Source organism: Somniosus microcephalus, chromosome 7 (assembly GCF_052327205.1).
Source record: "Somniosus microcephalus isolate GS21.2 chromosome 7, FLI_Smic_1.0, whole genome shotgun sequence".
In the NCBI taxonomy this organism is placed as follows: Eukaryota; Metazoa; Chordata; class Chondrichthyes; order Squaliformes; family Somniosidae; genus Somniosus; species Somniosus microcephalus.
Genome location: NC_140993.1, coordinates 218,093,086 through 218,120,640, shown reverse-complemented (window position 1 = coordinate 218,120,640; position 27,555 = coordinate 218,093,086). Strand labels below are relative to the sequence as shown.

Genomic DNA, 27,555 nt, shown 5'->3' with positions numbered 1-27,555 from the left:
TTTGCTCGAGCCTTGCACGAAAGCTGCCTCTGTTCGATATTATAGCACTTTTTTTTAAAAAAGCAACATTTTATATTGCTGTCACTTTTTGACTTTTTTTTAAAAGGTGACAAAGGGTTAATTAGTTGAGCTGTTCTCTAAATTGCACCCCTTCTTAATTTGAGACCTGGCATTGGTTGCAGCTTTGGATGGGTGGAGCTTCAAGATTTCCAGGCCTTTAAAAACAGGAAGTTGAGTTGCTGTTACTCAGCATAATTCTTTGTCCTTTCAGAACTGCACTCTGCTCACCAGAGCGATGTCGTACCTCCCCAAACTTTTCAAGTACATCGATGACAATCAAGAGTTGTACATCAAAGTAAGTGTTTACTGTTACTGCTCTTTGTAGCTGTTAATCCGTTCTCTACAGCTTAAGTAGTACTTGGCTTTTTTTGTTGCTCTCCTACAAGCAATTTTTATTAAAAAAGAAAATCGCAAAGTGAATGAATAATCTGGGGAAAAAGAGGAAGCTGGCGGGGAAAGAGATGGAAGTTTGCTCTGCTGATCATGTGGCATTGCCAGGAGTGACCTGACCAGGAGTGTCTGATGTTTCTGCAGGTTGATGGAGAAATCCTTGTGCTTTTTCAGGAGTTTGTTTCTGTGTCACAGTTACATTGTTGTCAGTAGCTGTAATCTGGGCTCAGTGCTTCCATATGGCAGATTACCATGATTCAGAATCAGACCGTTCCACAACAACAATAGTCTCATTTTAAATAAACTTCCTGGCACTTGTGCTGTATGTAGTTCATCCGTCCAATGTTTCTTTTAAATTAGAAGATCATCTGTGATGGGCAGCGCACTGACTGAATGCAGCAGTGCGCGATTCAGTGTCTGCGATTGGGGGCAGGAAGGTGGGGTGGAGAGAAGATTTGGCTTTGCCTCTGCTGCCAGGCTATACTGGCTAGTGTCTGAATTGGCAGCCAGCCCTTAAGGCAGGTAATCGTCACACCTGAGCCCATGTTTTGGATGTTAAATTTCACTGTTTTCAATTAAATCAAAACTCCAGAGATATGGGCCTAGAAATTGCGGTTGGAGGCGTACCTCCGGAGTACGCCTCTGACCCATGAAACATTTCCGAAATTACCTGCTGGCGCCCAGGCTGTGAAGAGTTACGGTCTTGGGCCTTGAGGCGGAGGGCAGCATAATGGCCCACAGATCCCAGGGATGCAGGTGGTTCGGAAGCGTACCTGGGATCACGTGGGCCCGGTCCTCCAATGACGAAGGAGCATTCCATTGCAGTCATTTACAAAGGGAATCCTCTAATGAGATGCAATGGAATCCCCAAATGTAAAAATTATGCAATGTACAGAATTGTAATTTTATTCAAAGTTCCTTCATTGCACCAACCTCTCAAAATGTAATCTTTTGATAATTTTAAACATCATTAAGACTGTAATCAGGGCCAATACTTGCATAAACTCATTTAATAAAGTGTGTGCATAATTTAGGATATAAAGATGTTTAACTTAAGGCTTTGATATCCCCTTGCGCATCAACCGTAAGACTTACATGGCCAATTGCTGGCCAGTCGCTGGGCAAATAGCGCAACTCTGCGCCAGCAATACTCAGTTTTCAGGTGGTTCGGATGATCTGCCAAGACATACCTTGACAGATCGTGCACATGTGCATCCAGAACTTGCGGGGCATTTCAAATCAAATCAACTTTTATTGTCATTGTTAGTGCACAAGTGCAGTACCACGAAATGTAGGCTTGCGGCTCCCGAGAGTGTACATTTGGATTAAGACATTTAAACATTCAACATACATTTGGCTTGTAGTATATTAACATAACATAACCATAATAAAGTGCATTGGCAGATGTGCAGGCTTTAGAGTTTATTTGTGGAGTTCAGTAGGATGACAGCCCTGGGAAAGAAGCTGTTCCTAAATCTGGTCGTACGGGTGCGAATGCATCTGTAGCGTCTCCCAGATGGCAGGAGGGCGAACAGACTGTGGCTGGGGTGGGTAGGGCCTTTGATGATGGACCGTGACTGCCGTAGACAGCGTTTCTGGTATATGTGCTCTATGGTCGGTAGCCGGGTGCCGGTAATGCGTTGGGCAGTTTTGACTACCCGCTGCAGGGCTTTCCGGTCATAGTAGCTACAGCTGCCATACCATACTGTGATATAGTTTGTCAGGACGCTCTCTATAGTGCAGCGGTAAAAGTTAGAGGATCAGGGGTGACATTACATCCCTTCAGCCTCCTTAGGAAATATAGGCGCTGCTGGGCCTTCTTCACCAGAGAGGAGGTGTTGAGGGACCAGGAGAGGTCTTCGAGGAACTTAAAGCCTGTCCACCCTTTCCACCACAGCCCCATTGATGTGGATGGGGGTGTGACTTCCGCCTTTGGACTTCCTGAATTCCACAATGATTTCTTTTGTTTTCTTGCTGTTAAGGGCCAGGTTGTTATCGGCGCACCACTTCACGAGATGCTGGACCTCCTCCCTGTAGGCTGACTCACCGTTGTTGGTGATCTGACCTACTACCGTGGTGTCATCCGCAAACTTGATGATGGTGTTGGATGACACCACGGTAGTAGGCCAGATCGCCAACAACGAGGGTGAAGAGGGAGTAGAGGAGGGGATATGATGGCGTACACCATCGTAGACTCCGGCACTGAAAAATTCAGTCGGATCCTTCCTTGAAATCAACTCTCGGATCAAATCCAGCTTCAAGCTTTTTTTAAAAAAAAAAAACAAGCTCAGAACTATTTCCATACAGATTTAGATGAGCACTTGAAACGCCATAGCATGCAAGGCTACGGACCAAGTGCTGGAAAATGGGATTAGAATAGACAGGGCTTGATGGCCGGTGCGGACACGATGGGCCAAAGGACCTCTTTCTGTGCTGTATAACTCTATGGGCTGGATTGTCATTCAGCAGTCGGGAAGGAGGCGGGACTACAACTTGTTGAGCCTGCCCAGCGGGCTCAGCAGGCCAATTAAGGGCCACCCGGCAACAGGTGACATCACAGACTGAAATTTCATCTAAGAGTTTTTGACAGATGAAATATCAGTGTTTCACAGCTGTTTGAAGCTGTCAAACACTGACAGTCTGACTTCTAACATGAGTCCTTCTATGCAGACTCAGTTAGAACTGTCACCGGCACTGAAAGCTGAAGGCTGTCACTTTTGACAGATCGCAGCCATTCAGCTTTCAGTGCCAGCTGAGCGATGGACTCCCGACGCCTCGAGGAAGAAAGGCTGTTAAGGTAAGTACAGTAATTTAAACTTCTTTACACACTTTAGACACACCAAACACACTTACCTTTGCACTCATGCACCCATCACTCACCTGAACACAGACATTGCGATTCCCTCCAAGTCCTTCAACCCGACGGCCCACCTGCTCTAACCTGGCGTGGTTTGAAGCCATCTGGAATCCCACACGACACCCCTCAAAATAGGGATTAGGCTAAAAACTACCTGTTAATTGGCACTAATCCCTTCCCGCCTCGGGTCGGCAGGTCCCAGTGCGGGGCGGGCACCTGCCTCCCTTGAAACTTGCGTGGAGGCGGGTTTTGGGCAGGATGGTGTCGGGACCCCCGAATTCGGGATTTTTCACCCCCGCACGCCTAAAAGCCCGACTCACACAATCTGACCCTATGACTCTATAAAGTCAATGTATATTTTGTTTTATCCATAGTTCAGCAATTTACCCCCCCCCCCCCGGTGTGACGTGACAGTTTAAAGAAGTGGTTCTGTAATGTTGTCTGAGGCTCCTGATGTCGATTCGTTTCCCCCCAATGGTTGCCAGTCAGACTTTTACTTTTAATACATGGGATTCTGGGATCATATTCTTTTATCTTTCCTGTCTTTCTGTAAAAACTGTAAACCAGTTACCTTGGTCACTTGAGCTGTTTGCTTCTGGTTTGGCACCTAATCTGCCACTTAATTGCAAGTTATCTATGATTCTCTTGTGACCTCTCTAATCTCAGTTGAAGAGCAATTCACTGTTTACTTAATCTGTGGGGCAAATCACAGACGGTGAAGGTATCGTTTGAAGTTCCCTTACTGAGCTGTCTTGTTTCACTAGCGTCTCGCAGAATGGGTGGCAATTCAGAGTGTGTCCGCATTGCCAGAGAAGAGAGACGAAACCAAAAGGATGGTGGAGTTTGTGGCCAAAGAGGTGGAGCGACTGGGCGGATCAGTGGAACTGGCCGATATAGGTCAACAAATGGTGAGAACCAATAGAACCTATGTGTTTGGAACATCCTTCAGGCTTTTGATGATGTCTCTTCCAAATGTTCTTTCATTTTTCTCTCTTCTCCTCCAAGTGTTGAATCTTGGAGTATGGTTCCCTAGGTGCTGTCAGCCCACTCTCACCTTCTGACAGATGAATGGTTTATTTCATGTAACCAGCTCTTTAGAATTGTACATCTGAAATTATATACACCTCTCTATCTCTCTCCGCTGTAAAGTTTTACAATCTGCCATTGATCTTACATTTTATTGTTTGCAATGTACTTTTTATTTTAAATTAGCTTCCTGATGGAACAAAGATTCCTCTTCCTCCAATCCTATTGGCCACACTCGGCAATGACCCAGGAAAGAAGACTGTATGCATCTATGGGCATCTGGATGTTCAGCCTGCCCAAATTGAGGATGGATGGGACACTGAGCCCTTCACGTTGATAGAGAAAGACGGTAAGAAGGATTTTTTTTTTGTTATTGCAGTTGCTAGAATTCCATTTCTGGCCTGAGTTGTGGTCCTGATTTCACTGACTGCAATCCTGGTTTGATCACTTGGTCTCTAGTCTTCCATGTCATCTCTGGACCATGAACTTTGCCAGTCCGGTTGGAAAACTTTGAAATTCCAAAAACAAATTGGTCAACTGCTCAAATTTCCACGGTTCCTGTTTGACCAATACAAATGCAATGCATTTCATGGAAAGCACAACCCTTCAAACTGTTCTCCAACAGGAAATGGCATTTCAGGAGAAGTGTGATGGGGAAGAATTATTTTGACTATTCCTACAGGATGTCAAAATATTGTCCAATTATAGTCAACATTTCTTTTTAAAATTTGTTGGTACTCCTCATCTTTGCTCTGTTGGTAACACTCACTGCTGAGTATAGACCCCACTCAAGAGACTTGAGCACATAACCTGGGCTAACACTTCAGTGCCGCATGGAGGGAGTGCTGCATTCAGAGGTGCTGTCCTTCAATTTAACTGAAGCCCCGTCTGCTCTCTCAGGTGAATGTAAACGATCCCATGGTACTATTCGAAGAGTGGAGGAGTTCTCCCGGTGTCCTGGCCAACATTTATCCCTCAACCAACATCACCAAAAAACAATTATATCTGCTCATCGATCTCCTTGCTATTTGTGGGCCCATGCTGTATGCAAATTGGCTGTAGTGTTTGCCTATGAAACAACAGTGACTACACTTTAAAAGTAATTCATTGGTTATAAAGCACTTTGGGACACATCCCAAAGCCCTATATCAATGCAAGTTTTTTTTTTTTTTAATTTGTTCTTGGAATGTGCGTGACACTGGCGGACAGTAAGTACTGCACTATCTCCTGCGGCACTAAAAATCAACCATAGTGTGGGACTGGAGTCATGTGTTGGGTACTTTGAAGTAAATTAGTGAAACCAGTTGGAGTTTTGCATCTTTTGTGGACTACCCCACAAATTACTAAATTTTATTGCATTCAGTTTTACAACTTGTCATGGTGGGATTTGCACTCCTGACTTCTAGGTTTTTAGTCCAGTACCATCCCACTGGGCTACTGTACCCTTCTCTCCCTCCCATAGTCATGAAAGAATAACGAAATGAAATTATATGTGACAATTGGTCGTTTATAGAATTCTGCTCACTCTTTCAGTAGAGGTTAAATCTTAATCTGAAGATGTATTGTTTAATCATATGCAACAATATTAATTGCCCCAGTTGCCTTGAGACAGTGATTTTGACATTAGATTTTGATCTGAGAAAATGTGTTTTACTATTTAATACTAGAAGCCCACTTCCTTTATTATTTTGTGACCTAATGCATGGTAGCCAGATCCTGTTCTGAGCAATTATGTTTTTGTTAAACTATCAGCAGTTTAAAAACACGAGCAAGAAAAATGTGAAGTCATCTGCAATTGAAAACATTCAAAAAATCATGTGAAGATTTGTCATTGGTGCGTTGTGGTTACTTAAAAAAGAAAATCAGTGAATTGCCAAAGAATGAGTCTCTGCACAGATCTGAAAACTCACTAGTCACCCAACCTTATCCCTGTTTCCTATACATGGATTTTCTGAGCCTTCTCTGCCCACAGTCTTATTTTTCATATCTATTTTCACCCCCTTTTTTGATTATATTCATACACCTGCCCATTTCTTATTTTTCAGTTTTGAAGAAGGGTACGCACCCAAATCTTAATTTGTCTGTTCTTTCCACAAATGCTGCCGGACTGCTGAGAGTTTCCAGAAGTTTCTGTTTCATATTTCCAGGACCTGTCCCTGATTTTTGCTTTCTGCCCACATTCGTCCCATCAACACAGTTTTCACTGGTGCGCTGCACTCTGTGCTTTTCTATCTTCAAGACTAAAATATGTGCTATCTCTGTTTGATTTTGTGTAATGTGTTCTGTGAACTTCCAACGTACAACATTTAAACTTAAACCAGATGTGCAGTACAAGCCATCTAGGATGATCCTAAATGGCCTCTGCCGCCTCCTGATTCCTGACCTTGGAGGCAGCTGTCTTGGCTGCATTGGTCCGGGCAGGACATTGGAGCAGTGCAGTTAGGAGGTTTCCCTGCAATATTTGGTACAGCTCATCCTGGATAGAGGAGACCGGTCACCTATTAAGGGATATTCAGATTTCCATTCCAACTTCTGATAAAATGGAGTTTACTCCTTGCTGTAAGTCACGTGCCAAATGGTGTGCTCTGCCCCTTCCGGCCAGGAAATGTGCTCATTGGGGATATTTATGGACCTTTGCTTGGACTAGAAGTCAGAAGTAATTAAAATTGGGATTTTGATATTTCATTTTAAGGTATCAAACGATGGTTACAAAGAATTGCCATACTACAGTACTTGCATATTTTGTCTTGCATGGCCTTTGAGAGGAACAGTAGCATAGTGGTTATGTTACTGGACTAGTAATCCAGAGGCCTGGACTAATAATCTGGAGACGTGAGTTCAAATCTATGGCAGCTGGGGAATTTAAATTCAGTTAATTAAATAAATCTGGAATAAAAAGCTAGTATCAGTAATGGTGACCTTGAAACTACCGGATTGTCGTAAAAACTATCTGGTTCACTAATGTCCTTTAGGGAAGGAAATCTGCCGTCCTTACCTGGTCTGGCCTATGACGCCAGATCCACAGCAATGTGGTTGACTCTTAACTGCCCTCTGTGGTTCAAGAATGTGGCTCACCACCACCTTCTCAAGGGCAATTAGAGTTGAGCAATAAAGGCTGGCCTTGCCAGCGATGCCCACATCCCATGAACACTTTTTTTAAAAATGTACTGGAAGAGTTGGTGAGAGTGACATTGAGAGCAAAATGACCTTTTTTTCCCTTTTAAAAGCTGAACAGAGGTCACAAATCAGTGTCTCACCAATGAGCAGAGTTTGCAGAATAAATCTGAATAGCTGTGCTTGATATGTGGACCGCAGCAGATAACGCCATTGAGTTATCTGCGCAATTCCCCTAATGACTACACCAGTAACGTATTGTAAAATTGATTTCTACTGATTACTTCATGATGTTTGTTTCTAACCCTGTGCTGTGTTCTTGACTCAATTAATTGACTATACAGCTAGAATAAATTGCACTGCGGGCAACAAACATGAAACGGTTCTTTGTAATTGGGTACTTCACACAAATGAGAAGGGACAGTGGGAATACCAGAACTTTCCTTAGTGTATTATTTAGAGGGGGAGACTCTCAAGTTAAAAATTACACTTCCTTGCTTGTCCAGCTTGCAACTATTCCTGGTCTCTGCCAATGCTGCTCTCAAGCTAGCTGTAAGAAGGTTTGTCAGAGTAAAGAGGGTCAGCTTGCCCTCCTTTAGAAAGCAAAGTTTCAACCTGAGATCAGGGGCTAGTCTGTGGAAATGTGGACGTGACCATACCTTCGATACTCCTTAATGCACTAGTACACTCGTGTCACATGCTGATCGCTGTCTCAAAGCTGTGTGTTAACACCAGTATTACTTGAACAAAATAATTTCTGGCGTGAATGAGCGCAGCAGCTGTCCGGGGTCATAAGGTTGCAAATGGCTGTGTGCAGAAAGTCATGTGCTTCCCACTGCACACTGAGTGTAAGTTTACTGAGAATAAAAAGCCTGACTTTGAGAAACTGAAACAAGAAGATGAGGATGTAATAACAAATTAGGGTTCAATAAGATTCCTGTGTTTATTTTAGTAACAAAATTTAAATTAATTCATTTTCTATCAAGCTCTGTGTAAAAGTGGGATAATTTGTTATTTCAATGAAGGGAAATGATTTTTGGGAATGCTGCTCTTCCTGAGTCCTTTTGCAATGTCTTTCTGTCGCTCATAGATGATCATTGCATGAGAGAGAAAGGAATAGAAAGATATGATGATAAGGTGGGAGGGGGCTCGTGGGAGGGGGCTCGTGTGGAGTATAAACCAGTTGGGCTGAATGGAGGGGGCTCGTGTGGAGTATAAACCAGTTGGGCCGAATGGCCTGTTTCTGTGCTGTAAATTCTATGTAATTTGTATATAAGGACTTCATTCTGGCCCTTCTCTTTTTCCTCATTCTCTATAGCTTCATTGCACCAGATTTCCTGAATCATTCTGTTTAATAATTTGCCAGTAGTTGTCTTTTATTGTGTATATGGTGTTTTTTTGGTTCCTTTTTATAAGACTGTCTGTTATTTGCCCTTCTCCACCTGTTCTACCCAATCCCACAATATGTTTTTGAAGTTCTGTTTGAGTATTCCAGCGCACAGTCTTTGGCCAATAGGAGCAACCTAACTTCAGTTTCAATCCTTGGCCTCCATTTGCTAGCTCCTTGAGTTCAAGATTTGTGTTGAGCATTTGGTTCTGGTGACTGATATCCATGACGCTCACTTATGCTGTCTTCCGATGTTGCAGAATTCAGTTGGACAAGATTAACCTAACTTGGAAACATTCATTATTGATGCAGGAATTGATTTAACATATTTTCTACCTGTTGATTGTTTGTGAGGTGGGAGGCCTGATGAAATGTCCTGGATTGGAGCAGACTGTGGGAACAATTGCTTCTGACACTTGCAAATATCAATAAAGCACTATTTCTGTATGTGAGTTTTGAGGAGAAAGCATTTAGTGTCAGTTGCTAGTTGTACTCACTTAAATAACTTGTTAATAAAAATTAATCTTCCTTAGGTTTTTATTTTTAGGGAAAATTCCTCTTTCTCTTTTTCTCCACCACCCCCCCCCCCCCCCCCCCCCCCCCCCGTTTCCTCAGGCTATATACAAACCATGGGCAATCTTCCACCAGTATTCCGTGTGTTTTTTTTCCTGTCTCTCTTCACACCTTGTCCCTTCTCTCTTCATTCTAAGCATATTTGCACAGTTGCAATAAGGTTGCTGCAACAGTGGTGTAGGTGAACAGTTTTTAATCAGAGGGTCTCTAAATGTTAGACCAGTTGATAGTATTTATGGCAGTTTCTTCATAATAGGTTATCTTAAGACTGCATTACGCAGTAATTTTTACCGTGCAGTTCTCTTCTAACTTTTTTTGTTTTGTAATCATGAGGACTCATTGTTTCGACAAAAAGACATGAAAAATCAATGGATGTAGGTTGTAATTTTTCTGAAGCATTTGAGTATTTCAAAATGAGGGCAAAAGTAAAATACTGCGGATGCTGGAAATCTGAAATAAAACCTAAAATGCTGGAAACACTCAGCAGGTTAGGCAGCATCTGTGGAGAGAGAAAAACGGAGTTAACGTTTCAGGTCGAGGACCCTTCGCCAGAACTGATGAAAGGTCATCGACCTGAAACGTTAACTCTGTTTCTCTCTCCACGGAATGCCCCCTGACCTGCTGAGTGTTTCCAGCATTTTCTGATTTTTTTTTTTATTTCAAAAATGAGGGTACTGATGAGACCAGTGTTTTCTATTGTATTACTTGTTCTTGCAGTGACCCCCCCCACCCCACCCCGGACCCATAAAAAGAATTCTAATGTTTGGAACTTTTATAGGAAAGCTATACGGGAGAGGTTCCACTGATGACAAAGGACCAGTGCTGGCATGGCTGAACTGTATTGAAGCTCTTCAGAAACTGAAGCAGGTAATAAAGTTTATCATTGGTGCTTGGTTTTTGATCTGTGCTGTAACTCATTACCTCTGTTGGAAGGCAAAGAACAGTTCAAAGATATATGCTTACAACAGCCTGACCTTGCCAATAGCTGAACCTAACCCTCCAGAAATTGGTGCAAAATGTAATGACTCAGCAAGACCCAGTGAGGTCTTTGACATCATGATTGCTGCGTGGATACGTGTTGTACTATGAGTTCTCTCAAAGGAGCGTTCGGAGTCAACACTTCATTACAGAAAAAGTGTCCCTTTCACGAATGGTTTGATGCTGTAAACGCTGCATTTCTGAGAGTTTACCAGATCAAAATTAGTTAGAGCAAAGGCTTCAGCTGTTTAAATATTTTATGGATTAAGATGGGGCACAAGTAGACAGAGTTAACTAAATCTTGCTCATTGTTGGTCAGGGGAAACTTTCTGAAGTACAGAAATAATCCCTTCTGGTTCAAAGATTTGAAATGTTTGTTCAGCTCTTGGATTCAGAGTGCAAACAACGCAACTCTCTTTTCCCCTCCCCTTTCCCCACCTCCTTCGATTTTCTTCCCTTCCTGAATCCTGCTGGGGTACAGTTTCACAGGACTTCCTTATGTGAGTTTCAAGAGAAGGACTTGCTATTCCAGCTTTAGGGGATCACAACTGAGTCTAATCCTGCCTCAGCCAGTGTGCCTATGCTTTCCAGTAGGGAGCCCCTTGAGCAGGAACGCTGGGTGATTTTTAATGCTGTCCTGATGAGAGCAGATAGCAAATATAAGCAGTAGCTGAAGCTGGGAAACTTCTTAATTTTGTTGAGAACTGCAACCCTTTTTGAATCCAGGGTTGACAATAAAATAAATAGTGCTGAGGTGAAGGAAACTCCTAAAGAGGATTCAGCCTGAGGTGTGATTGGCACTATATCTGTGAATGCAGGATGAATCCGATGAGGATAATCCTGGAGAACTCCACCACTGCGGTATGCAGGCCTGCTCCATAAACCTGCCATGCAGCCCTTTGAACTCCTTTGAACTATCTGCCATATTGATGAGGTGGTCGCTGTCACTATTAGGCTTATGTTTTAGATTCTTATCGACAACAAATGATCTGAGTGGGGATGGCTTTCTTTAGCAGTATAAGGCAGCTGTCTGAAAATTGTACCCTTATTGTACCTAGTATTAGTGCTCCAGCACGCTGTGCATAAGGGACCAAAGGTCTTGCTAGTTTTATTATTTATATAATGGGTCAATAAACCTTATCTGATCAATAAATCTTACCTATTAAATGCTATTATTAGTGAATCCAAAATACTGTGATATTTAATTAAGCATGGTTGGCTAGTCATGTTTGGTTTTATGAATGTAATCATTTTTGTCTTATTTACTGGAACAGCAGTACAGAAACAAGTAATCCTGTGCTGACGTTTTACTGGTGGCTTGCATTTCCATTCAATCGTTTTTAAGTGCCACATTGTGTAAATGAATTCTGATGCTGGAAAACTGTGACTTTGGTTCCTTGTGGCCTTTCTGTAGGAAGTCCCAGTTAATATCAAGTTCTGCTTCGAAGGAATGGAGGAGTCGGGGTCAGAAGGCCTTGATGACCTAGTATATGCTCGCAAAGACACCTTCTTCAAGGGTGTGGATTTTGTCTGTATTTCCGATAATTACTGGCTTGGCAAGACAAAGCCATGTATAACGTATGGTCTCCGAGGCATCTGCTACTTCTTTATGGAGGTATAGTTTGCAATTTTTTTTTTTTTCTTTTTTGCTTTACATATGGTCCTAGCAGTTTTATTTCATCCTCCAACTGTTTAAAGGTGGGCTTATTTATTCAATGCTGCTTCAAATAGATCCCTGCAATGTTTAAATTCCACGTTCAATATGTAGTAGAACCTTTGTTAATTTCAAGCATTTTTGTTTTTAAAAACTTATCAGGCAGCATCTGTGGAGAGAGCGAAACAGAGTTAACGTTTCAGATCCATGACCTTTCGTCAGAACTGGAAGAAGTTAGAGGTTGAACAATTTCTAAGCAAGTGCAGAGCTAGGGGGGAAAGGGTGGGGGAGGAAAGAACAAAAGGGAAGGTCTGTGATAGGGTGGCAGGCAGGGGAGATTAAATGACAAAAGGGATGATGGTGCAAGGCGAAAGGAGATGTAATGGGACAAGTTTATAAAAAAAAAAAAGATGGGCCTAGAGGTGTCAAAGAGAACTTTTTATTTCAGATTTCCAGCATCTGCAGTATTTTGCCTTAAGTTTTTTGATTCTGGATCAGTGTGGTAAAGGCTTTAGTGGAAGATCCCCGCTGGATGTAATCGCTTTAGTATGCCCTGCACTTGCAGTACTGCATTGGAGCTGAATACCCAATCCTGTTCTATTAGATATTGCTGCACTGACCTAGCAGTAAGGAATAAAAATGAGCAGTGTAAAGATGAAGTGTTAACATGTCACGGTTCCAATGTCCAGGTTGAATGCTCTGATAAGGATCTGCATTCGGGTGTCTTTGGTGGCACAGTACATGAAGCGATGACTGATCTGATTCATTTACTGGGTAAGAGCTTCTGAATTACTGACTCCTGAATTACTATAAGTGGGCTTACAGTAATCAATCCAGTTTTATAATTTGAAATTAAAGGGAGCATATATTCTAAATGTTGAATAAAGGATTCACAACATGGGGAAAAATAGTGAGTTATGTCAACTGTGGGCCAAAGAAACACTGGTCATTTAATGTATATTCTGTTTATATAAACAGATCGAATTTTTTAAAGTCCTTATTCATTCAGTTTCCACATACAAATAGGATGTTTCCATCATTTCATGGTTTGGGGAGGAGGAAACGCCAAGAACACTGTCCCTTAAGCAATTGATGTGGTCACCTGACATGCAAGGCCTCTTTTCCCTGTCATTGGCAGCAGATCTGTACTGTCTGCAGCAACAGGAACGGTTGCAACACCATGGGGGAAAAATTCAGTTGTTTGCGCCTCCCATTAGCGCCTTAAGAGGGCGCTAATGGGAAGCAAAGCAACTAGTGCCCGGGCGCGGTGATGTTTGCGCCGCTCGTGAAATTAACTAGACATTTTGCGGTGGCGCTAAACACTGCTGCCACGATCTCCTGCGCCGGCAGATTGTGACGTCAGTCGTATGCGCAACGCCCCGTTAGCGCCTCGGACCGGATTTTGAGTGGCGCCCCCTGCCTTATCCCCTGCCGCTAGCAACGACAGGTTGAGGGGAGCGTTATGCTGTCAGAAAGGGACTAGGGGAGCGCTATTTAAAGGCGACCGCTTCCTGCCTTTTTTTGTTGGTGACATTTTTGCACCACGCATTCTGAGATGGAGAGATTCAACGCTGTGTGGAGGAGTTTTGAGTACTGAGCAGCACGTTGCAGGTTTATTTTGATTTGCCCTTTCTTGCTTCGCCAGCGCTCTGAGGTAGCGCCTCGCTCCTCGGCCTTTGCGCCTTAAGACAGGTGTGAAGCGCCTGATTTAGTGCTCCAATCACCTCCAGGGGCGATAAAAGTCAAGTTTGTTGTCGGAGGCGATAATTAGCGCCAGGCACTAAACTTTGCACGCGGCCGATAATGGCGCCCCAAACGGGGCGATACTGAATTATTCCCCCCATGTGGTGTTTTATTGTTTAATTTAAATATAACTGCAGAGAAGAGAGTTTTCTCCATTTTTCTTTTGATTAGAATTATTAAGTGTGCTTTACTGACAGCATGTTAAGCATCAACTCACTGCAGTCTACTCGGCAAATGAAATAAAAGTGCCGTTAGTTATAAGTAAATGTTGTTTTTCTGCAAAATTAACGAAACCTCCTGAGTTAAGGCAGCGAATCTGTAGAGCCCTCACAAACCCAACCACTCAAGTGGGCCTGAAGATGTGGCACCTTTCACATTGTGCGCTTGGTCTGCCGGGACTGCCACCTGTTGGAGAGAATTAGGATCGAAGCATGGGCTTTAGTACAGTGCAGTGGCCAACAGTAACCCTGAAATTTGCATTTTACTGTTTCACTCTCAAACACACATCCCACATTTACTGTATGAATCACTTGGGTCTGAAAGAAGTTTGTATGTGGGCTGAGATACCCCAGGAATTTTTCACATTGCAAGTTTTCATTCATGCAGGCTTCTCTTCCCGCTCCCGCATCGTTGCCTCTGGTGTCCCTCAAGGATCTATCCTTGGTCCCCTTCTATTTCTCATCTACATGTTGCCCCCTTGGCGACATCATCTGAAAACACCGCGTCAGTTTCCACATGTACGCTGACGACACCCAACTCTACCTCACCACCACTTCTCTCGACCCCCTCCACGGTCTCTAAATTTCTGACTGCTTGTCCAACATACAGTTCTGGAATAATCAGAAATTTTCTCCAATTAAATATTGGGAAGACCGAAGCCATTGTTTTCGGTAACCGCCACAAGCTCCGTTCCCTAGCCACTGACTCCATCCCACTCCCTCTGTCTGAGGCTGAACCTGACTGTTTGCAACCTTGGTGTCATATTTGACCCTGAAATGAGCTTCCAACCACACATCCGTGGCATAACAAAGACCGCGTGTTTCCACCTCCGTAACATTGCCCGTCTCCGCCCTGCCTCAGCTCATCCGCTGCTGAAACCCTCATCCATGCCTTTGTTGCCTCTAGACTTGACTGTTCCAATGCACTCCTGGCTGGCCTCTCTCATTCTACCCTACGTAAACTTGAGGTCATCCAAAACTCTGCTGCCCATGTCCTAACTCGCACCAAGTCCCGTTCGCCCATCACCCCTGTGCTCACTGACATATATTAGAGCTATTGGTTAAGCAATGCCTCGATTTCAAAATTCTCATCCTTGTTTTCAAATCCCTCCATGGCCTATCTCTGTAATCTCCTACAGCCCCACAACCCCCCAAGATATCTGCGTTCTTCTAATTCTGCCCTCTTTAGCATCCCTGATTATAATCGCTCAACCATTGGTGGCCGTGCCTTCAGCTGCCTAGGCCCTAAGCTCTGGAATTCCCTGCCTAAACCCCTCCACCTCTGTTTTCTCCTTTTTAAAATGCTCCTTAAAACCTACCTCTTTGACCAAGCTTTTGGTCATCTGCCCTAATTTCTCCTTATGTGGCTCGGTGTCAAATTTTTTGTCTTATAATACTCCTGTGAAGCGCCTTGGGACATTTTACTATGTTAAAGGCGCTATATAAATACAAGTTGTTATGAATTGACCGCAACACATTCAAGGAAAGAGAATGTTTTTGTGTATGTAATGTAGATTCTCCCTTGTGCTCCAAATACTTGCTATAGAGCAAACCAGCTTTGTTATAGATTCCTAAGTCTCTTCAGACACAGTTTTAGATCATTTGCTCACTTTGCTTTGTTGTGCTGATTACATATTCGTTGATGCAGAGGCATTGGGACCTTTAGGCATGTCATAGAGGATTGGCCAACTAACAGAAAACAGAGTCGGGATAAATGGGTCATTTTCAGGTTGGCAAACTGTAACTAGTGTGGTGCCACAGGGATCAGTGCTGGGGCCTCAACTATTTACAATCTATATTAATGACTTGGATGAAGGGACCGAGTGTACTGTAGCTAAATTTGCTGACGATACAAAGATAGGTGGGAAAGCAAGTTGTGAGGAGGACACCAGAGTCTGCAAAGGGATATAGATAGGTTAAGTGAGTGGGCAAAAATTTGGCAGATGGAGTATAATGTGGAAAAATGTGAGGTTATCCACTTTGGTAGTAAGAATAGAAAAGCAAAATATTATTATTTAAATGGAGAGAGACTACGGAATGCTGCGGTACAGAGGGATCTGGGTATCCTCGTTTATGAAACACAAAAAGTTAGCATGCAGGTACAGCAAGTAATTAGGAAGGCAAATGGAACATTGGCCTTTATTGCAAGGGGGGTAGAGTATAAAAGTAGGGAAGTCCTGCTACAACTGTACAGGGTGCTGGTGAAACCACACCTGGAGTACTGCGTATAGGTTTGGTCTCCTTATTTAAGGAAGGATATACTTGCATTGGAGGCAGTTCAGAGAAGGTTCACCAGGTTAATTCCTGACATGAAGAGGTTGTCTTATGAGGAAAGGTTGAGCAGGTTGGGTCTATACTCATTGGAGTTTAGAAGAATGAGAGGTGATCTTATTGAAACATATAAGATTCTGACTTGACGGGGTAGATGCAGAGAGGAGGTTTCCCCTCCTGGGAGAATCTAGAACTAGGGGGCATAGTTTCAGAATGAGGGGTCGCCATTTTAAGACGGAGATGAGGAGGAATTTCTTCTGAGGGTTGTGAATCTTTGGAATTCTCTACCCCAGAGAGCTGTGGAGGCTCAGTCATTGAATATATTCAAGGCTGCGATAGACATTTTTTAACTACAAGGGAGTCGAGGGTTATGGGGAGCGGGTGGGAAAGTGGTGTTGAGGCCAAGATCAGATCAGCCATGATCTTATCGAATAGCAGAGCAGGCTCAAGGGGCCAAATGCCTACTCCTGCTCCTATTTCTTATGTTCTTATTGGCAGCAGTCTAACCAAAATCCCATTTTAAATAGGCAAGTTGGTGGACAGAAAGGGAAAGATCCTCATTCCTGGTGTTGAAGAATCAGTGGCACCAGTCACTGAGGAGGAAAAGAAGTTGTATGATAAAATAGAGTTTGATATTGAAGAATACTGTAAAGATGTAGGTGCCTGTCAGCTGCTGCACAGCACTAAGGTACGTCTATATTTAATTAAACTCTCACTTCTGTGGACAGTTTTTTTTAAGGTGGGTATAACAGTTCTTTTTCTGGCAAGCTTTCTGAATTGTGTCTTTGTTCTCTGAGTGCACTTGATGTGAAATTGTAGTGTGGGAATCTAAAGAACTGAAACTCCAATGATTAAGCAGTTGTACATGCCTATAATTGTACTGATTAATACAGTTCATATAGGCCCAGATTTTACGGTCAGTGGCAAATAAACAGTGCTCGCCAATCATTATGCTCACACTTGCCCGCATCATTTCCGTGAGCTTTTGCGTTGGAACTTGCGGTATTAGAGAACCATTTTAGCGCAGTGCCCTACAGGGGATCTGAGACCTGTGAACAGGGAAAGCAACTGTGTCTCCTCATCCAATCAGATTGAAGAATCCTACCTGAGGCATGCAGAGTCTAAACCAACAAGTGTAAGTTTGAATATTTAACTCATGTCAAATCATGTCCAGAAAGCAAAATAAAGAGGGGGGAAGAAAAGATGGGATTAAGAGAGAGAGAGTTAAAAGAAACAAAGAAAAAGGTTTTTTTTAAAAGAAGTATATTTTTAAATCTCCAACAATAAATATCTGAAGGAATGAGACTCTGCACTCAATTTTTTTTTTTTTTTTTTTTTTTTTTTAAATTCAGAGCCAGAGATTGTTTGGAAGTAATTGAGACTTATCACGCCATTAAAAAATTCACTTACACTTGAATGGACAAGGCCTAAGTTTTTCTGGCGTGTTTAGTGGGTTGCTAGTGGGTAAGTACTGCAACTTCACAGCCTTCATGTGTTTGAATGCCGAGTCTCTCCACGAGGTACTGGTGTAGTGAAACTTGTGGAGGAGTTTAACTGCAGATGCTAGAAGCTGCTTCCTTAATAGCAGTGAGCATTGATAGCCTCACTGTTCCTTGGCCGTTAATTTTCAACTCTTTTGCACCACAGGGGTCGATTTTTATTTAGCAATTAGCAGAGAGGCAGTGCTTGAGGTGACAGCAGCCAAGGTGATCCCCTTGCAGCAACACCAGATACTTAACTTTCTCAAAAGTACCTATAGTTGCCTTTTGACATTCAGGAAGGGTTGACTTTTTTTTTAAAGTATAGAAAAATAATTCACTGCATTTAAATTGATACTGATATTTAGCCAACAATTGATGTCAGTGATGTGTAATTAAGTTGAATTGTTTTCATGGAGGTTAGTGTGAACTCCTGCTAGAATCACATTGGACATTATTGAAAATAGTTTGAGGTTGAAGATTCCACTTTCTGTGACTACCATCTTTCGGTCTAAACCTACAAAAAAAATTCTAACTTTTTTAAAGTTGAAAATTAATACTGAAATGTAGTTTTGCAGTACTAGCTGATTCCAGCCACTGGGATTTGCTGCAAGCTTTTGAGTAGCTTTTTTGAATCCTTTGGCCTGAAATGAGATCTTGCAACTTGACACCAAATCAAGATAAGATGAAATCCAGAACCAACATGTCTTATAATCTCATATGCCTGAGTTATTAACATCAATGTTTGTGATTTTTCTTAAGTCTGTTGAACATCTTGTATGCATTGGAGTTCACTTCAGTTAAACTGTAGCACCTCTTTGATTTTTGTTTACAGGAACAAATTCTGATGCACCGATGGAGATACCCATCCTTATCTTTACATGGAATCGAAGGGGCTTTTGCTGGTTCAGGAGCTAAAACAGTAATTCCTAGGAAAGTTATCGGGAAGTTTTCTATTCGATTGGTGCCTGACATGGATCCAGAGGTGGTTCAGAAACAGGTATGGAGCTTTTACTGTAAAGACAGCAGACATTTGTTTTACCCTCGCACAACCTCCTCAGACCCCTTACACACCCTCCTTGGATCCCGTACAAAGAAAGAAAGACTTACATTTATATAGTGCCTTTCCCGACCACTGGAGATCCCAAAACGCTTTACAGCCAATTAAGTACTTTTTGAAATGTAGTCACTGTTGTAATGTAGGAAATGCAGCAGCCAATTTACGCACAGCAAGCTCCCACAAACAGCAATGTGATAATGACCAGATAAATTTTTTTTAGTGATGTTGATTAAGGGATACATTTTTGGCCAGGACCCCAGGGATAACTCTCCTGCTCGTCTTCAAAGCCGTAGGATCTCTTGCGTCCACCTGAGAGCAGACACCCTCATACAACCTCCTTAGACATCGTACACTCTCTCACACCCTCCTTAGATCTCATACATCTCGTACAATGTCCTTCGACCCCTTATTCACTTGTATGTGCTGCTGAGACCCTCACACCCTCACACAAAATCTTAAGCCGGAGCTGTGGTACATGCTTTCAGCTCCTAAACTGCTGGGATACATTTGGTCTCCTTTTTATTAAGTTACGTGACGATGAATGCAAGAGTGTGTAATTTTAGCATTTCTATCAGTTTGATCACAATGTAAAATTAACTGCTAGTACCCATGGTTATCATAGTACTACTGGGACCTGGGTGGCCTGCAGTGTGTTAGCAATGTGTCCTTTAACCTGGGACACCCAGGTTCAAAACCAGCCAAGACTGATCAGATCAAGGTTCCCTCCTACATAAAACAAGGTTGAGCGGCCTGGTGGAATGCAGCATAAGTTGCACAACAAATTTCCAATCTCGCGGGGGGAAGGAAGGCTGAAGTTTAAGCTAAGAGCAGGAGTTTCACCCTGGATCGAGCTCTGCTCTAATTGACACTGAGTGACGAACACCTTTCTATTGCCCAGCACTGGCAGCCCTCGCTTTGATAAGTACAAATAGTAAGAAGAAAATACGACTTCGAGTTCTTCATTACAGTCAGAGCTTGAGCTTAGTGCTTCAAAGACAATTTGGTGCAGCGGCTGTGACTTAATTGGTGAAAGGTTCTATGGCTGAATGAACCTGTTGAATATTTAAGCGTTTAGAGTCCATTTACAATTTTAAAAGGCCACCATTTGTAACAGATAATTTTTTCTTAATGCCTTATAATTACTAAATCCTTTGCATAAAAGCCTGCAGTTTGTAAAAAATTGAAGAATTATTTGCTTTCAAATAATTCTTCTGGAATTCTAAGGAAACATGTCCAGACCCAGCTATAGATGGAAGTTGAGCAAAATGAAACCTTTGATTTAGTACTTTGCTAAAATACTAATCCATGAGAAAGCTAATGGTATTAACAATGAGGATTGGTTGGTAAATTGAAATTAGAATGCATTATTAAGAGATAAAGGGAATGTTCTCTGATTGGCGAGATACAGCAAGTGGTGTTCCCAGGGATATGTACTGGAGCATCAGCTTTTCACCATGTATATTAATGACATGGACGATGGAATAGAAAGTTGTATATCCAAGTTTGTAGATGGCACTAAATTAGGAGGCACAGTACATTGTGTAGATAAAGACAAGAAGTTACAAAGGGGCATAGAGAGACTAAGTGAGTGGGCAATTGACATTCAAGTGTGAGGTCATCCACTTTGGATCCGAGAAAGACAAATTGGAATATTTTCTTAATGGTGAGTGACCAGGTGCTGATTCACTAAATGATGGCAGGGCTTAGAGTTAAATTATGAGGACAGGTTGCATACAGTTCTTTGGTGGGGGAATCCAAAACAAGGGGGCATAAACTTATAATTGGAGCCAGGCCATTTAGAAATGCAATCAAGAAGCATGTTTTCACACACACCGTAGTGAAAATCTGGAACACTCTCCCTAAAATGATGCTGAGTCAATTGAAATTTTCAAGACTGAGATCAATAGATTTTTATTAGGTAATGGTATCCAGGGATATGGAGTTGAGCTACAGATCAGCTCTAATTGAATGGAGCAACAAGGGCAGCAGGCACATGGGAACACAATCACATCCGAGTTCCCCTCCAAGTCGCACACCATCCTGACTTGGGCATATATCGCCGTTCTTTCATCATCGCTGGGTCAAAATCCTGGAACTCCCTCCCTAACAGCACTGTGGAAGTATCAGCACAACACGGACTGTGGTTCTATAGGACAACCAGGAATGGCCAATAAATGTTGGCCTTGCTCGCAACTCCCATATCCCAAGAATTAATTTTTAAGAACACGCTCGATGGGCTGAATGACTATTCCTGTTTCTATGTCCCTATTAAAAGTGGGAATGGGTTGAATAGCAATGCTCCAATCAAAAGATTCAGTTGATGTTGTAACGTGCAAGAGTGACGATTCAGCACCTTGTTAGTAATTTGTAACTCAAGGGTGGATTGCTGTTGGTAATTTAACCTTCTGATTGTGGGATAAAACCTGGAGAAGCCAATATCCTGCAGTTCTGTTGTGATGTGCACAGCTATTATTCTGTTTGGGATCATGAATGCTTTGTCTTCTCTCCATACTAATGGGTAGTATCAACATAGAACACATCTTCATTCACCTCCGTCATGTGGAGATGGCTGAACAAAGTTTCACGTTTCAGGTAGTTTGCTTGTAATTCTCTGCTATTCCAGTATCTTTTGAAAAGAATGAACTTGTAATAATATAGCACCTTTCACATCCTCCGGACATCCCAAAGTACATTATAGCCAATTAAGTACTTTTATACTGCAGTCACTGTTGTTTTGTAAGCAAATGAGGAAGCTATTTTATGCACTGGTAGGTCACACAAACAGCAGTGAGGTGAATGACCTTTATTGTCTGAAGGATTAATGCTTAATAGTTTTTAGGAATATGTTTTGGGAGTCGTGTTGTCCATATGTTAAATCTCATGCTGAGTGAGAAAATAGGACCCGATTGCCGATCATTTTGGACTGTAAATCACAGAGGGATTGGATGCTTTCTGTATAGCGCTGTATGAGATCGCAGTTTTCAAGCCCCCGCCCACCTTTTTCTTTGATTTTTGATATTTAGGTTGTGGATTACGTCAAAAAAGTGTTTGCTGAGTATGGAAGTCCCAACACATTGAAGGTGTACATGGGTCATGGTGCAAAGGCTTGGCTGTCAGACTGTAACCATCCCCACTATATAGCTGGCAGGAATGCAATGAAAACAGGTTAGTGGAAAGGATCCACTTGGAACACTTATTCTGTATTTACAGCAACCATAAAATGCTAATGCCTGCACAAGCATTCATATCCTGTAATTAAAGTTGTACTAATTTGTCTGTGCTTTTTTTTTTCCCCCTGGGGTGGTGAGAAAGCAGATCTAACAATTGGGGCAACTTGGATCTGAATGATGCAGTTACTGGTTGCAGTATTAGTGGTTTTTAAGAAATATTTTCTTTATATTTATTGCACATATGGAGCTTGTGTGCATTGTAATTGCACTAATTACTGAAATTCACAACCAAGACATTCAACGGCATTACCATCGCCAAATCCCCCACCATCAACATCCTGGGGGTCACCATTGACCAGAAGCTTAACTGAACCAGCCACATAAATACTGTGGCAACAAGAGCAGGTCCGAGGCTGGGTATTCTGCAGCGATTGTCTCCCCTCCTGACTCCCCCAAAGCCTTTCCACCATCTACAAGGCACAAGTCAGGAGTGTGATGGAATACTTTCCACTTGCCTGGATGAGTGCAGCTCCAACACTCATCCAGGACAAAGCAGCCCACTTGATTGGCACTCCAGCCACCACCTTAAACATCCGTTCCCTCCATCACCGGCACACCGTGGCTGCAGTGTGTACCATCTACAAGATGCACTGCAGCAACTTGCCAAGGCTTCTTTGGCAGCACCTCCCAAACCCGCGACCTCTTCCACCTAGAGGGACAAGGGCAGCAGGCACATGGGAACACCACCACCTCCAGTCACACACCATACTGCCCTGGAAGTATATCGCCGATCCTTCATCGTCGCTGGGTCAAAATCCTGGAACTCCCTACCTAACAGCACTGTGGGAGTACCTTCACCACAGACTGTAGCAGTTCAAGAAGGCGGCTCACCACCACCTTCTCCAGGGCAATTGGGGATGGGCAATAAATGCTGGCCTTGCCAGCGACGCCCACATCCAATGAACGAATAATTTAAAAAAGTGTTGCCTACAATGAACTTGAAGGTCAATTTAGATGTTGCTAACCATTCTGCTCTCCACCTGTATCTTGTACCATATCAAGTCCTCTGCAATGTGAATGGCTGGAGTTTCATAACAACTCTGCACACATTGGGCCATGGCACTAACACAAGTGTCTTGAAAGGGAAACTAACTGAACTTCTAAAATGGTACAGTTACCATATCAATTAAATCTGTTGTAGTACTCCATAGGGATAAAGAGCCTAAGAGTGCCTGCACTCAGGATTTTAGACTTGACATGCAGAATGTCTGTTGCAACAATAGGGGTTTTCAACCAGGAGTAGAGGGATTCAGAAGGTCCGCCATAAATAACTTCCGGGATTAAAATAAAAAAGAAAATGCGCGTTGTGTGAAGGTGGCATCGAGCTGAGCAAACTGGTGGCACTGGTCCCGACACGAACCTTCGTTTCCTCCCCCATCCCCGAACATCTGTGGCAGCTGCCACTGAGCCCAGGCCACCGCTTGCTGAGAAGGGAGAGAGAGAGAGAGAGAGACACGCCAGTCGCTGAGCGCAGATTCCCTGGCTCGAGCTCTTCGTCCTCCGCTCTCCTCTTGCTAGGTCCTGCTGTACATGTGGGTGGACTGGCCTGCTGGCCGCACGGCTGCAGTACAACCGGCAGAGCGCCGTCAGAACCACCTGCGTGTCAAACCGGTTCGACATCTAAAATCTTGTTTTTTAAATTGCAGTTGTTTTGCCTCAACTCAATGTAACTTAGCCCAATATACGGTGTAATGCTATATGCGTCTCAAGATTTTTTTCCCTTTAAACTCTACTAACCCTAGTAAGTCAGAGGTCTTTGAATACTGAAAAAAACGAGTGTAATCGCGGCACTAGATATTGACTGCACGAATGATCTAAATCACTACAGGATGCTTCCAGATGTCCATAATTAGAATTGTGGATATCCCTGTAAATTAGTTATATTTAATGTAAGGGGCTATGTGGGAGCAATTGTACAGAAATTACCTTCAGCCCACAAAAACCCTGCAGGGCCTGCTGAACTCTGCACCCAAAGTCCCTGCAGGGCCTGCTGAACTCTGCACCCAAAGTCCCTGCAGGGCACGCTGAACTCTGCACCCAAAGTCCCTGCAGGGCACGCTGAACTCTGCACCCAAAGTCCCTGCAGGGCACGCTGAACTCTGCACCCAAAGTCCCGGTATGAACTCCTAGTGGGTGACGCTCTGGAGCGCACATTTGTAATATTGACCCTTGATGAAGACCAATCACTGCAGATGCACAACTGAAGTTCTGACAAGGCAGCAGGTTCCCATTGTTAAGCAAGTGCTGCAGGGTAAGTAGTGCTACAGTGGACCTCATGTTATCTGCCGTAATGGAGGAGACTCCTGGCTGTATAATGGAAACTGACTTGACAGATAATTGAGAATCCCATATTTTTGTTAGAGATACAACAACAACTTGTATTTATATAGCGCATTTAATGTAGTAAAATGTCCCAAGGCACTTCACAAGAGCATTTTAAGACACAAAATTTGACACCGAGGCACATGAGGATCAATTAGGGCAGGTGACCAAAAGCTTGGTCAAAGAATTAGGTTTTAAGGAGCGTCCTAAAGGAGGAAAGCGGTAGCGAGGCGGAGAGGTTTAGGCAAGGAATTCCAGAGCTTGGGGCCTAGGCAACAGAAGGCACAGCCACAGGAATATAGGATACAGGAATGGAGTAGAAAATAAATCGCAAATTGAATTTGACCTTTGAGGTTGGTGGTGTTGATCTGAGCAATGAGGCAGCATCTTCTGCAAGGCTCTGCCGTGTCAAAATTCTAACAGATAATTGGAGCACGAGTAATGGATGCTGCAATTTGTGTGTCTCATTTTAACCCTGCTTTAAGTGTAAAATATACAAACTTTTCTTCCTGTGAAGTATTCGGAGTTGAACCAGATATGACCAGAGAAGGTGGAAGCATTCCAGTTACCCTGACATTCCAGGAAGCCACAGGGAAAAATGTTATGTTGCTGCCGATTGGAGCTGCAGATGATGGCGCTCATTCGCAGAATGAGAAAATCAACCGGTAAGAGACTATTTTCTGGTTCTTGTCCTCCTGAGTCTGCTTGAGTTTGTTGGTTGAGTGGTCCTGGCAATACATGCATTATGCTCCTGTGAAATAATTTTAGGTTCTTCCTGCCCTCCCTGTTTCTCCTGAAAGCACAGACTTGTATTGAACTGTGGTGACATGGGTTTTGCTGCCCTCTGTTGGAAGAGGGAAACCAAGCGAAGCCTGACCCTGCCTTCATATGATGTCCACATAGGCCTGCATAACGAGCAGGAATCCTAGCTGCTTTTGTCATCTCTCCTCTCGCACAAAAAACAAATCTTAGACTTCCTATTATTGCCCCATTAGTCCACTATTCTTTTAAACATGCACTGGTACACCATTCTCTTAATGTTCTTAATCCCCTCTCTCTTTTCTCCTGATCTATATAACAAACTGCCCATGAGGGGATATACGCAGTTACCCACATTTGAGGGATAAATTCTCATTCAGGAGCTTACTGTTTATTGAGTTTTTTTAACCTCTTTGTTCCACTCTGCAGGGATGGCCAAAATACTCTGAGAATTGCACCAGTTGGACAAAAGGTTGAAATCTGTGTTCTCAGGATGAGAATCCTGTGTTTTACAGCTGAAACTAGGAATATATCAGTAAAATAAAAGTGTAACATACAATTTACAGCACAGAAACAGGCCATTCAGCCCAACTGGTCTATGCTGGTGTTTATGCTCCCCACGAGCCTCCTCTCGCCCTTCTTCATCTAACCCTATCATTAAGAATATAAAAATATAAGAAATGGGAGCAGGAGCAGGCCATTTGGCCCTTCGAGCCTGCTCCGCCATTCAAGATCATGGCTGATCTTCTAACTCATCTTCACTTTCCTGCACTATCCCCATATCCCTTGATTCCCTTAATATTCAAAAATCTATCGATCTCTGTCTTGCATATACTCAACGACTGAGCCTCCACAGCCCTCTGGGTAGAGAATTCCAAAGATTCACCACCCTCTGAGTGAAGAAATTTCTCCTCATCTCAGTCCTAAATGGCCGACCCCTTATTCTGAGACTGTGACCCCCCCTGGTTCAAGACTCCCCAGCCAGGGGAAACATCCTCCCTGCATCTACCCTGTCAAGCACTAAGAATTTTGTATGTTTCAATGAGATCACCTCTTATTCTTAACTCCAGAGAATATAGGCCTAGCCTACTCAATCTGTCCTCATAGGACAATCCCCCCCATCCCAGGAATCAGTCTGGTGAACCTTCGTTGCACTCCCTCTATGGCAAGTATACCCTTCCGTAGGTAAGGAGACCAAAACTGTACACAATACTCCAGGGCCCTATATCCCTCTATTCCTTTCTCCCTCATGTACTCATCTAGCTTCCCCTTAAATGCATCAATGTCCCAATTAAGTGCATCTATGTAACCAATCACAATCCAGCACCAAGTGTATGTTTAAAAAAAAATGCAACTTCATAAAAAGGATTATTGTATGTATTTGCATCTTATCCATTTTAATGTGGCCATTCAGACTTTTTAACCTGCTCCAGTACTTCTGTTAATATTTGGCGCAATACTTTGAAAGTTATACAACAACAATTTGCATTTATAGAGTACTTTTGCTAAATATCTCAAAGCGCTTGACAGAGGAGTACTCAAAAATGAACTCCAAGCCAAATTAGGAATGATGACCAAAAGCTTGGTCAAAGTGGTGGGTTTTAAGGAGGCAAGGGAGGTGGAGAGGTGGAGGGGTTTAAGGAGGGAATTAGTGTGGGGCCTGGGTGACTGAAGACACTGCCACCAATGGAGGCGTGAAGGCAGCGGGCATGCATAACGGGCAGAGTCCGAGGAACAGAGTTCAGGGAGTGGTTTTCGAGCTGAAGGAGGTTATAGAAATAGGGAGGAGTGAAGCAATGAAGGAGATTTAAATTTTATGGATTTTTTAATCATTGTTGTTTCTCCAACAGGACCAACTACATTCAGGGAATCAAGGTGCTTGGTGCTTACTTCCATGAAATTTCTTCTTTGAAGTAACAACTGTTCTGAGTTGGTAGAATTGTTGAAGTGATTTTTTTCTAAAACTGTAGACCCAACAAGATTCCTTTAATTGTATACTGCATTATTAGGAACTGGATGATGTGTTATTGAAGTAGGTACATCACTGTGCAATTAAACTAAATATTAAAGACACTGGCTTTGTTTCTTACAATTAAGCAATAAAGACTAGATTTTGAACCTGTGCTGAACAACCAATGGTCCTGCTCAAACATTCTGGTGACATTATTGTACCAGTTAAATTTGGCTTCCACATTGTAAAATGGTGATCAAATGGCTGCAGTTAAAAACTTAAACCTCCAGTTATGAAATTTCTGTTGCAAATAACAGGAACACGTAAGTTTTGATCCATTAGATATAGAATTCTCTTAGCTTTTTGTTAAAATACCTTCAGTTGCAGTGTTCCTAGTCCATACAGCTTTCCTGATGCAGTTGAGTATGAAGTGTACAAGAGCAACCAAGGGTTAATCACAAGCTGAATTTTAGGTCTAGGTTCC

At 42.8% G+C, this 27,555-nt stretch overlaps 1 protein-coding gene across 1 annotated transcript; it reads left to right on the top strand.

Moving 5' to 3' along the window:
* Nucleotides 1-235: 235 nt before the first annotated feature.
* On the top strand, nucleotides 236-27,193 carry cndp2 (carnosine dipeptidase 2). The gene is made up of 11 exons (XM_085993417.1): nucleotides 236-355; nucleotides 4,072-4,215; nucleotides 4,520-4,682; nucleotides 10,186-10,274; nucleotides 11,800-12,000; nucleotides 12,729-12,813; nucleotides 16,799-16,959; nucleotides 18,585-18,749; nucleotides 21,833-21,974; nucleotides 24,879-25,026; nucleotides 26,971-27,193. The coding sequence occupies exons 1-11, from the start codon at nucleotides 296-298 to the stop codon at nucleotides 27,035-27,037; spliced, it is 1,425 nt and encodes a 474-aa protein (XP_085849543.1). The 5' UTR covers nucleotides 236-295; the 3' UTR covers nucleotides 27,038-27,193.
* The last annotated feature ends 362 nt before the right edge of the window (nucleotides 27,194-27,555 follow it).

Excerpts from the sequence above, each read along its gene's own strand:
- cndp2 (XM_085993417.1), top strand. The coding sequence starts at position 296 with ATGTCGTACCTCCCCAAACTTTTCAAGTACATCGATGACAATCAAGAG. Across the intron at positions 12,001-12,728 it reads TCTGCTACTTCTTTATGGAG|GTTGAATGCTCTGATAAGGA; the intron begins GTATAGTTTGCA and ends TCCAATGTCCAG. Across the intron at positions 16,960-18,584 it reads AGCTGCTGCACAGCACTAAG|GAACAAATTCTGATGCACCG; the intron begins GTACGTCTATAT and ends TTTTGTTTACAG.